This window comes from Spinacia oleracea, chromosome 1 (assembly GCF_020520425.1).
Source record: "Spinacia oleracea cultivar Varoflay chromosome 1, BTI_SOV_V1, whole genome shotgun sequence".
Lineage (NCBI taxonomy): Eukaryota > Viridiplantae > Streptophyta > Magnoliopsida > Caryophyllales > Amaranthaceae > Spinacia > Spinacia oleracea.
Genome location: NC_079487.1, coordinates 66,187,125 through 66,199,791, shown reverse-complemented (window position 1 = coordinate 66,199,791; position 12,667 = coordinate 66,187,125). Strand labels below are relative to the sequence as shown.

At 35.9% G+C, this 12,667-nt stretch overlaps 2 protein-coding genes across 2 annotated transcripts; both read left to right on the top strand.

Moving 5' to 3' along the window:
• Window positions 1-3,504: 3,504 nt before the first annotated feature.
• On the top strand, window positions 3,505-8,949 carry LOC110798912 (DNA-directed RNA polymerase V subunit 5C). The gene is made up of 4 exons (XM_022004109.2): window positions 3,505-3,922; window positions 6,287-6,463; window positions 7,532-7,645; window positions 8,493-8,949. The coding sequence occupies exons 1-4, from the start codon at window positions 3,680-3,682 to the stop codon at window positions 8,616-8,618; spliced, it is 660 nt and encodes a 219-aa protein (XP_021859801.1). The 5' UTR covers window positions 3,505-3,679; the 3' UTR covers window positions 8,619-8,949.
• A 2,030-nt stretch (window positions 8,950-10,979) lies between these two features.
• Window positions 10,980-12,430, top strand: LOC110798906 (uncharacterized). Its single transcript, XM_022004105.2, has 3 exons — window positions 10,980-11,011; window positions 11,192-11,278; window positions 11,503-12,430. Exons 1-3 carry the CDS (start codon window positions 10,980-10,982, stop codon window positions 12,428-12,430), a joined length of 1,047 nt encoding a protein of 348 aa, XP_021859797.2.
• Window positions 12,431-12,667: the final 237 nt, after the last annotated feature.

Below are 12,667 nucleotides of genomic sequence, written 5' to 3'. Positions count from 1 at the left end.
ATGTCTGTTCGGGCTGGGCAAAGATTCAGGACAAAAATTTGTGCCCAAACCCGCTATTTTTTGGCCTAAAATACCGGGCTTTTCGGGCCGGGCCAAATTTATAACTAAAAAGTGTAGTTTTGTGTTTCCCTAACCCGCCCAAAAAATGTAAATTTTCGGGCCGGGCCGGAAAATTATTCCCAAACCCGCAAATTTTTCGGCCGGGCCGGGCTCGTCTTGATCAGGTCTACTTCAGGCATTTCTGATTCGGTTCGGCCGAACACCTCTGAAGTTCGGTCGAACATCTCGAGTCCTTGATTCCTTGATTTCCTTTTTCCACTTCGACCTTTCCTTGGGATACCGTTGACTTCCATTGACTTTTTCGTCTGTTTTACTTGCTTTCCTACACATTAACAAACCCGTGAAAAGCAAAAGCTTGACAAAAGAAAAGAAAAACAAGGCGAAGGGACGGTAATTAGGAAAAACCGAGTCAACTAAGCAAGTAAAAGCAAAGGGGACTAAAATAAGCACAAAAGGGGAAGAAAACGAACAAAAACAAGAATAAAATGAGGCAAAGTACTATCCTAAGAGTGACATAAATGTCACTCATCACCGCATGAATTATTTTCGAGATTTTGAATCGTTTATAAATTATAACTGATCATTTGATGTTTCGTTTATCAAATTGAATAAATTGAATCAAAAAGGGAATTCCGAAATTTAGCAAACAACAACAGCAACAACAACAACAACAACAACAACAACAACAACAACAACAACAACAACTACTACATTACAGGAGAAGGAATATCAAATAGAGATGAATTGGAGAATTTGGGCTACGAATCAGTGGGAACTTTTAGAGGTTTTTTGACGTTTGTTGGGGTGGAGTCAAGAGTCAAAGAAAAAATAAAGGAAAATGTAATTTGTAATGATAATTAAAGACACGTCAACATATTACCCGAGGTAGCATGTCGTCGATGACGAAAGTCCTTTAAAAGAAGATGTGTGCATAAGGTTGTGTTATTCTTAGTTAAATAACTCGATCCTTTTTAATCAGACCGCTTAAAAGTTGTATGTTTAGAATCAATTTTCCCCATAAATAAATAATAGTGTGTACTTTTATTAATACCTTTTTAAATTTTCTTCAACAACAACAACAACAACAACAAAGCTTTTGTCCCAAAATATTTTAGGGTCGGCTATTTAAAATAAATTTTAATTTTAATTTTAAAAAATAAACAATATTGACATATGTGAAATGAGGAAAGAGAAAAGGAGATACATGTGAAAAAGTATTAAATGGTGTGGAGAAAAAAGTACAAAAACAATAAGCTAGGTCTTGAATTGTTCAATACTCCATCCGAATTTATTTAAGAGATACACTTGGTCGGGTACGGGTATTAAGAAGAAGAATTGAATGAAATAAAGTAATAAAACAAGTGGGGTTGGTTGATATTTTAATAAGTAAAACAAGTAGAGAACATGTGATTTTAGGGGGTGGGGGGTTGGAGTGGGGTATAGATAGATTATTTACTTGGATGGTGGGGTTGATAAGTTGCTAAAAATGGCAAGTGTATCTCTTAAATAAATACGGCAGGAAAGGCAAGTGTATTCCTTAAATAAATACAGAGGGAGTACTTAATTCCGGTGTACTGCATAGAAATGAGTGTGTGTACAAACACCTTAATTTGTGTGAAATCTCTAACCTTTAAAATACTCACATTTTGAACACTATGCTTAGTAATAGTGTTTTGAGTCACAAATACATGAAATCCACTATTCCTAAGGAAATTTTTTGCATTCCTTCCCTTTGCAAGCTCTATAATGCTTGTTTAATCAACCAAGGTTCAAACCTTGTTGCTTACATATTTCCACATTTTTTTTTACTTTCTCTCTTTTCTGTTTTCTGATTCCTAAGAAATTTGTTTCTTTCTCCTAATTTATTCCATTCCTCCCTCCTCTGGTTCTCCTTTCCTTTTGCCTCTGCTTCTCCGCTCGTTTATTCGTCTTGCCCTTACTCCGTTTTTGCTTTTGTGCGGCGTCGCTCGTTTATTTGTTTTCAGATTTTTTAGTTCTTGTTATTTAGTGCTTTTTATTTTTCCTGCTTCTTATCCCATGTTAAATAAAAAATAAAAAAAATAAAAAAATAAATAAAACATTACTTATGCATGGTTGTGGTACTCACTAATTAAGGTTACATTAGTATTGGCATACAAAAAGTCTTACACGCATAAGATGTACAATAAAGTTATTGTATACCGAGATCATTTTTACTCATTGTTTTGTATGAAATAACTTTTAACATTTTTTGATTAATTTTTTATTATGAAAAAAATTGTGGATAAACATTTTAAAATGTTAAATGGTTATGGCTCCTACACTTCTTAGCCTAGAATCAAACCCTTTAGTATTTGCACGTAATATGTTTATGGCTCCTACACTTCTTGCCAACAGAATTAGTTTCTGTTGCAATAGTATAGAAGGTGGGAATGTAGGCTCATTACCTAAAGGTTTTTGAAGGGAACAAGCTCGTAGTGCGGTGTTCTCAACAAATACCCCTTAAATATTTTGTAACTTGAACATAACTACTCTTGTACATATTATGACTCGGGCACTATGCCGAGTTCTTTATGTTCTGCTTTGCAATGCTGATTTCAGGAATATGTAATGTTGTTTTTCTAGCATGAACTCCTATAATGTACTATCTAGCTTGCATTAACCTGCTATTTGAACAGATCAAGCACCCGATATTGGAATACGGAATGCTATCCCTTGTAGTTGTTTTCGGACTACCTAATTCCCTCGATTTTTTCCCATACAAATTTTGCTTATACGCTAATTAATTATACGAACTAATTCCGATATCTTGGGGGACCGCGCGCGTTAGCGTGCGGTCCAACAACTAGTACATAAAAATGATTGTCCTTATAAAACTTTTGCTCTGCAGGTCAGACTTCGATCTGAACAACCATTGACAGCCCAATTCGAAAAAGGATTGGGCACCATCAAATACGTATATTTAGACCGAAGTCGGAGTTCGACCCGAGAAAGCTTGAAAGGCTCGAAACAACCCATTTTAACCCGAAAAGCTTGCACTAAATTTAAGAATTTAGGCATAAGTTCTTGTGTTAAAGCCTCGGCCTGTACATAATTTTGATCACCTCTGGTGACCACATTAGAAATGAGGGGTGATGATAAGGAAAATGTCCACCTCCAAAAAATAATAACCTTGAGGTTATGAGGCCAAGACTTACTTGATTTGTCCCATTAAACATGCATCACGCATTCACGCACATTGGATCAGTTAATTACTATTACTTGAGCCGACCAGACACCATATCTAAATATTTTGAAAAACTCTTGCATCACGCATTCGCACACATTAGATCAATTACTATTACATGAGCCCGACCAGATACCATATCTAAATATTTCAAAAAACTCTTACTAACTAAACGAGTTGGCATCCAACCCCGATAATAATAATGTTTTAAAGCCGTGTATTGAATGAGGCACCTACCACTTTTTGGCTTTCTTGCCCTCCTTGTAGCGTGGTGTTGGTAATAGTGTACTATTACTACGACTACAGTACTACTTCAAAAGCGTCCATCTTCCTTTCTATTCCATTCCATTTAAAACTCCCAAAAACAGCAAAATTCGGACAATTCAAGAGAAGAGAGAGAGAAAAAGCGAGAAAATGGGTAACAATGGCGAAATCGGCAACTGCTTAACCCAGTTTATTGACACGGGAAGCGTCGAGAGTCATAGGTATTTCTTGGCACGTAAAACCCTCTTTGAACTTCTCAACGACAGGGGTTACACTGTTCCTTCCTCCGAGTTAAATCGCTCTCTCCCCGAGTTCCGCGCTGAGTTTGGGGAGAAACCTGACCCGCTTTCGCTCCGCATTTGCGCTCCTCTCCGAGCTAACCCGTCTACTAAGGTACCTTACGGAGTTTTTCCTTCGTATACTCTGTTTTCATAATAATCCCACCATTTTTGGGATTTTTTTGTATAAATATTTTATCTTTTTTAACTTTGTCCTTTCTTTGGGGGGATTAGGAACTTTTGGGCTACCACATTATTATATTGGAAAATAAGTTTAAGTAATTCTGTGAAACCCTAGTCTCCAATTTTCATTTTCGCTCTTCTGATGATTGGAGATGTGTGCCTTTTTGTTTTGAACTATGTTACTGGGACTTTTGATTATAACTTATGGGCCCGTTTGATAAACGACAATAAATACTAATGAGAATGAATTTATAGGTAAACTTATACAGAAAATCAATATTTATTTTCATGATAATGGTAGGTTTTTATTTACATTTCCACCATTTATTATCGGCTAAGAAACGGGTTAAGTACCCGTGTCAAAACATTTGACATTTTGGACACCTGTATGGCACTTTCGACACTTTGATTTGGAAAGATTTCATGCTATATTTCTCTTGTTAAGTGTTCAAACGGTAAAAAGGGAAATGACTTAAATTTCTCCCTGAAATCGAGCTTGTGTCGAAATGTCGTATCTGTTTTGTTGATTTTGGTTTTATGTACTTGCCTTACTGCATCCACTACGAAATTAGCGATTCAAGCATGTAGGAGTTGATGATTGGATCCTTTTTACAACTTGGTAAAGGGAGTTTGTTGTCAATGTCCGAGGATAATGTGCAAACATGCGCGCGTCCCTTACTATTACTATCTTATGTGGCCATTGTGTGGTACTTGACCCTTGGTAGGCATATTTTCCACAACATATTAACCATAAAAAATCTTATTTTATAACAAGTTTACTATTGGTGTGTTCATTAAGATCATCTTCCCACTTTCTTGATGAGAAATTTCCTACGTATTGGGTCTAGATTCCAAATTTGAATTTCAGATGACTATTTGTTTGGCATGATGAAATTTACAAGAATGCCTAAAAAATGCTACTTTAAAAATGGATATTAGCATATACAGTTTTGATATTTGGGTTGGGCATTAGGGAGCAGGTTAACTGAATCTAAAGACCTAAAGACACCCCCTTGGCAAGTTTGTGGTTTTGTGCTATGTCCTTACTCCTTAGGTAATGTTGTATTCCTGTTCCTAGAAAGGGCTTATGCTGTCGATCTTCTTTTCTTTTGAATCATATTGTTAGCATGGTAGTTGGTATTCTGTGCTTAAAATAGATTTTCTAGTATGTTACTAAATTTATTGATTGATGATTTGGTGCATTTGGGACCTAATTAGCTATTGAAACCATATGTTATTGGTTTTTTCTGTTACATAATATGCATAGATAGTGCTTTCTTAAACAACGTTTTGGTAAATGATATGGTTGTCAATGTATAACCGTATAATGTCTGTCCCCTTATGAAAATATGAACCCTTCTTTTACGTTATTCGCTTGTTCATTCCCTTTGTAGAGGATCTTGAAGGTATAAGTGACGCTTGCCAGCCTGGGATTGTGTAGTGTACTTTTGTCTAGCTATATACTCCGTAGCATTTTTGTGAAAATATTCTCTCACTTCTTGAGCGTTCTTAGGATGGTGAAAGCAGTGCAAAAAAAAAAATCGCAAAGCGCACTAAAGCGATATGAGTCCTAGAGGTTAAGCGCAATGCGTGCGCTTCATCAAAGTGAAGCGCACTTTTTTAGAATTAAAGGTTACTAAAATAACCATAAAAATATATAAACATCAGATTTGCTTCCAAATATATATTACTCTTTGTTTTGACAAAAATAAAGTATATAACATAGTGTTTATCCAAAAGCTAGGATCGGTTGCTGTGAATGTTGTCTTCTTCTTTTCTTCTTTTTTCTTTTCTTTTGGACTCTTGGTCTACTTTCTATTATTAAGGATTAATAGGAAGTCGTCCAAAACACAATAACAACTTATAAAAAAGCTTTCAACGTAAAGTAATAAAAATTTAAAAGAATTTCAATGAAGCGCTAAAAAGCTCGCTTTTTGCGCTTCGCGGGCTTCGTGCGCTTAAGTGCGCTTCGGGACGCTTAATCACAAGAGCTTCGCTTAGACCTAATTAAACGCTTTTCCCTAGAGCTTCGAGCTTCGGGGCTTAAGCGCGCTTTCAAAAACTGGGTGAAAGAGAGGTCATCCTAGTCCTTAGGATGGATTTGGTGAAAGAGAGGTTAGCCTATTCAATATTAGAAATTCCAGATTTGTGGATATGGTAGGCTTCATAATTCAAGTTCAGTAGCCCGAGGGTCGATATACAAGTACAGTTTTATCTTTTCTTCAGCTGCTTTTTTTGTTTTTTGGTCTCAGAGCATCTACTAATAGTCTAATACCACTGTTAAACTTTCATGCAGATTTTGGTCATCTTTGGTGGAACTGAGGAAATAAAAAAAGGCAACATCCTTACTATCTTCAGTCAAATCATTAACAAAGATAGCTTGCACCGGATTATTTTAGTCCTGCAAAACAAAATGAATCACCATGCTCGGAAAGTTGTTGATGACTACCCAGTCAAAACAGAGATTTTTCAGGTTATGTCTATATAATGTTGTGTAAATATGTCAATAGGCATCTTTAAGCTTTTCGCTCAAACTTTTTATGCAATTTATGTTTTAGCATTCGACCTATTTTGAGAGTTATTATTTCTCCCTCGAGCTTTAGGGGGTATATCTGTGACTGTGACTGTTATTTGTTCTTTTTTTCTTTTTTTTTTGGTTGAGAAGTTCAGATTTTCTTCTTTGGTCATAGTTTTCTCTAAGCTTGGAGGAAAAATCTTGATTAAATAGTAAGTCATACACGATCCACCTACTAATATCTGTGAGTTTCTGGTGCTGGGTAGCTCCATGAACAAACTTGAGTGTTCTGTTGTTACTTTTGGTGGGGGTGGGTGGGTAGGGGGGGGGGGGGGTCTTTTGAATGGGGGTGCAGTGATTTTCTTCTTTATCTCGTATTCTAACGTTCATTCCCTAGTAGGTATAAGAGTTGGAGGTCATATGAGATAGTTCTCTTTGTGACTTTCTGTTATGAGTGATTGGTGCTGCATGATGCCCTCTTGACATTTTTTAGCACCTATCGAGCATGCCTGAGGTTAATGTACTACGGGGATAAGATTTCTCAGTAACCCTACGGGGATAAGGTTGGCCAAAGGAGATTTTTAGGCATTGGTTGTAATGTTGATGTTTAATGTAACGTTGAGGACAGTGTAATTTTATCCATATCTGGAGCTTCTCTTCAAATCACTCAGCAGAGTCAGCACTCTGTTCAGTTGTCCTTACATTAAAATTTCTGGAATAGGATTTAAATGATAAGTTGGCTTCCACAGGGTTAGACTATTTATTGTCAGTTGAGCTGTCAAATTATAAGAATGATTCGATGTATGCCTGATTCCGAGCTTCAGTTTTGTTCCTGTAATGTATAAATGTATAACTACATTCTTGTAGTATGTTCATTGAAGGGGTTGAATGGTGGATTGAGTTGGTTGTGTGAAGAGGCTACTGTCCTCTTGTTGAAGGGTGGATTCAGATAGCTCAACTGACAATAAATAGTCTAATCTGAATCCAATTTACGCTATTAAACATGTAATTTCTTTTCCTTTGTAGATCACTGACTTGATGATCAACATCACAAAGCACGTCCTGGCACCAAAACATGTAAAGCTGAGTGTTCAGGAGAAGGAACATCTGCTAGAGAAGTACAAGTTAGAGGATTACCAGGTAATCTATTCTTTCTCCCCTTTACATTACGACTTGCACTACTACCATCCTTAGGGCTTGAACTTGCAATGACATTTCCATATACATACATGAGGGGGGCTGAATAAGTCTGTTTGGGGTATCATACATTTTGTTATTTACATCTGGGATTCTGGTTATTATCAGCCAATTGTGTTGGTTTTTGGTACGTTTTGATTTCCTTTCCGGAATTATTCTCATACTCATAAAGTCATAATACACTCAGTCATAAACAGTAGTCATCGTCAATTCAGAACTACAGCTAGGGGAAAGCCCAAAGGAGATAGTGATTCAAACTTGTATTTAACAGATTCTTGAATAGAGGTGGGTACTAGTTCCTGAAATTTGTGACATAGACATTCCATCTGCGGTCTAATCAGGATTGGTATCATTTTGATTATTGCATACGTGAATTAGATTTGTTTCTGTTCTGCTAAGATTGCAGTAGTAGCTTTCCTTTTTCCCATGTGTTGTTCTGTTCTTTCAGAGCCATTTATTACTTTATTAACCCGTGTTGCGTTAATACTTAATACCCATACTAGTTGTTCTTTTTCTATTAGAGATTACTACTACCATTTTCATAAAAATGGATAAGCCAGCAACATTCTACAATTACTGAATCACATAAACTTTGTTATTTCAGAGTGAAATTTATAGTTTTCTTCTGTGAGAGGTCTGTGTTTCTTAGGCTTTAAGATGTGCAGAACTTTCTTTTCACATCATAATTAAGAATTTTGTTCTTGATACTAACCAAGTACTCGTAACTAGTTAAACAGTAACCTCTAATCATTCTTAACCCACGCGGTAATTATACATGTTTATTTTTCAGATGCCGCGCATGCAGGGGAATGATGCTATTGCACGGTACTATGGGTATGAGAAGGGTGAAGTCCTGAAAGTCAGCTACACTGGTGGACTGCCCAACTCCATGGTTAATTATCGCTGTATTCTCTGATGACTGGTGTCCCACACTTGAAAACTTTGTTGGTAACCACTCAAACAGTTAACAAGTGTAGTCTGCTTTAATACAAGTCTTAACATCTTACAAAAACTATAACAAGTCATCTTATGCTCTATCTATTCTGTGTATTTGGTGCCGGAACTTGAATATGTAGTACAAGAACTAACATTTTGGCGTCTTTGATTTTTGAACAAATTTGTTGCTTTATCATCCGTTTGGTAGCCGCGATAAGCCGACAATAAATGGTGTTAATGAAATAAGTTTGTACTCACCGTGTTCTTCAAAGATTGCACCATATAATTTATGTCTATATTTGTTTGTCTTATGTCTTATACCATATTTTGTTAGTTGTCCTCGCATTTTTTTTTCACAAGTTACTCCCCCCGTCGCTTTATATTCGCACCGGTTTGATCGGTACGGAGTTTAAGACACTTGAATCGACTTATTAATTTAATGGGTGTTAGTTGATAGTGACGTATTTTTTTTTTTTTTAATATAGTTAGCGGGAAATGTGTAAAGGGTGGGGAGTGGTGAGTGGGGATGTGAATTTTTAAATAATTTTTGTAGGAGTATGGGTGTAAGTGGGTTAGTAGGTAAATGTGAGAAATATATAATATTGGTAAAAATTTATAGAAGCGGTGCAAAGATTAAAGGACGACCCGAAAAGGAAAGCGTTGCGATTATTAAGGGACGGGTGGAGTATTATTTAATTCAATTAAAAGACAAATAGCTAGATACCCAATTGCTTTAATTTTGAGCATACCTAGTTATTAATAATGTGAATAAAAGTATTTGGGACAATCTTTTAAAAACAGATAAACCATATAATTTGTATAGAAAGTCAATGTTCAATGTTCATAGTCAATGTTCTACTCCCTCCGTTTCGAAATAATGGGGACGGTCTCCTTAAATGGGTGTTTCAAAATAATAGGGACAATGTGTTTTATTCTAATTTTGGTATATTACTCGTCATATTTAATGAATTCACACTACTCTTTTTTCCACTTTACTTACAACTTTCCACTCAATCTACTTTTATATTCTCTTTTTACTCATAACTTTCCACCCAACCTAATTTTTTATTCTTGTTTTTCTTACACCACCCCACTCAACCTAATTTTTTATTATTCTTTTCTTACAACATTCCACTTTTCCCATACTTGTTTCTTACATTCCAATCATTTATCTTGATTTTTGTGAAATGCGTAAGTGTCCCCATTATTTCGAAACGGAGGTAGTATATGTTAAACCGCTACTACTGTTAGTGGTTCATCTTATTATCATTATTATCATTACACTTAGTATGTGCAAGAAACATATACTCCGTAATAAGATGAACCGCTAACAGTGATAGCGGTCTAACATATAAATCTGCTACTAGTGTTAGTGGTTCTTTATGTTAAAACTACTGGTGTTAGGAGTTCATCTTATTAAACCGCTAGCATTGTTGATGGTTTTATGTTGAATTATATATAAAAAAAAAACGAAGCTCATACCCGATCCTACTTGGACGATACCATTGGAAATAGTTTTAAACCAATGCAAATTGGAATTAATTTTCGTTTTAGCTATTTCTAGGGAAATCGTTCCTCTCTTTACTCACGAATTTCCACTCAACCTATTTTTTTTATTTTTCTTTTCTTTCACCATTCCACTAAACCTTATTTTTCATTATTCTTTTCCTATAACATTCCATTTTTTCCATATTAATTTCTTACTTTCAAATCATTTATCTTGAATTTTGTGCCCGTCAAAAGAAAAAAAAATCTTAATTTTTGTAAGTCCCCATTATTTCGAAACGCAGGAGTACAACCTTAACACTATTTACTTCAATTCCTATCACTAAACCCTGAGTAAAGCACAATCAAATCAAGCTTAATAGATTCAAAACGAAATACAAGTATATCGGATTCAAACGCATTAAACCACAAGAACATGTTAGATCAGAATCATAACTTACGAGAACCAAAAATACTATCCAACTTGAGGAAAGTGTTGGAGGAGAACTGGAGAAGACATAATATTTACCTCATTGAGTCATCGAAATAACAAAATCCATATCTGCCCGTCTAAACCAAAAATTGATGATGGCAGGAAAAAAAGATCATACCACATATTTAGAGATAGACGAATAATTACGAACCACTACCGTTTGGGGTGGGGAAAATGTTGGATATACTACACCAGTGGCTGAAACTTCATCAGCAAGGCAACCACACAATAGCAAGGGTGGAGCTGGCCTCACTTGATTATACCCCTTGTAACAGATTCTGTTATTGTGTCAGCTTATGGCAGCTAGTTTGTTAGCTTATGCCACGTAGGATGATTATGATTGGTTGTTAGTTTTTATCCTGCATGCTGATTGGTTATGACAGCATAGCAGCAAGGTAGTTTATATAGCTAGCCTTTTCCATTTTGTACGAGTAGTTGAGTATATTCCTAAGCTGTATCAGCATACTCTCTCTCTCTAAATATAAGCTTCTACACAGCTTCTTCAATGGCTGTTTGAGCACCAAAATCTCTGTGTTTAGTTACTTATTTTCTTCTTGATTTCAACATGGTATCAGAGCAGACGCTAAAGATCCAGAACCAGTAATTCTAGTTGATTCCAGTATTTTTCTTCAAAATCCGAAGTTTCATTCTGCAATTTGGAGGTCTGTTGTTTCCTCTTTTCTGAAATTCTTTGATTGAATTTCCTGTCGTAGATTCTTTGTTACTTCACCATCTGTGATTCTGCTGAGTAGTTTTTGAGATTATAATCTACTGTTTTTACTTCCTAAATCACAAAATCAATTTAGATCCTCTTTTACAATGGCACAACAAACACCACTTCATCCTAATCAAGATCCTTCTAGCCCTTTCTACTTACATCTTACAGACAATTGGTTTCAGTGAAATTCAAAGGAGAAGGAGAGTCATATGGTGACTGGAGAAGAAGTATGATGATCTCCATGTCATCTAAGAATAAGTTAGGGTTTGTAAATGGAACTATAAACAAACCAGAAATTACTGATGCTACATATCCAGCTTGGATGAGGTGTAATGACATGATGATATCCTGGTTATTGTTTAACCTAGAATCAAACATTGCAAAAAGTGTAATGTATTTTAACACAGCCAGAGAAATATGGCTGGACCTTGAAGATAGATTTGAATATGTTAATGGACCTCAATTGTTTGCATTAGAACAACAAGCTTCAGAAGTTACTCAGGGAACACAAAGCATATCAGATTTCTTTACTGAAATCAAGTCAGTCTGGGATAAATTGAGTGTTGCAAATCCATTGCCTAGTTGTACTTGTAATATGTGCACATGCAATTTGACACAGAAGATTGCTAAGATGCAACATGATCACAGACTTATGCAATTTCTCATGAAATTGAGTGAGCATTTAGCCAATGCAAGAGGTAATCTCCTCATGATGCAACCACTTCCAACTATATCTCTTGCCTATAGAATGCTGGCACAAGAAGAAAAGCAAAGAGAACTCAGTATGCCTTCAATTCAGCATCATGACAGCCATGCTTTTGCAGCAGACAGAAGGAGATACAATGATTTCAATAACAGAGGAAATTACAGAGGTCCACAACAGACGTATGGCAGAAATAACTACTCATACAACAACAGAACACCTGCTTACAGAAGGCCTACTTCAAGCTATTTTTGTGATCACTGTAAAGTGAATGGGCATAGTACTGAGAGATGTTTTAAGCTGCATGGTTTTCCACCAGGATTTCAGGGATTCAAAAATGATAAAAAGTGGCAGCAGCAGCTTACACAGAAGAAGGTTATAGTGATGATATGATGTCAGAATATCAACAACAACAGTATGATAGAGACCAATCACAACACAATTCGCCTGTATTTCTCACACCTGAACAATGTACACAGCTGTTGAGTCTCTTAAACAAACCACAGAATGAGAAAGTGACTACTGCAGAACCTAATCTGGAGGAAGGAGAAACTTCTGATCATGCATACATGGCAGGTACAACTTACTGTTTTCTTACTTGTTCTCATTCTAGCTGGTTATTAGACAGTG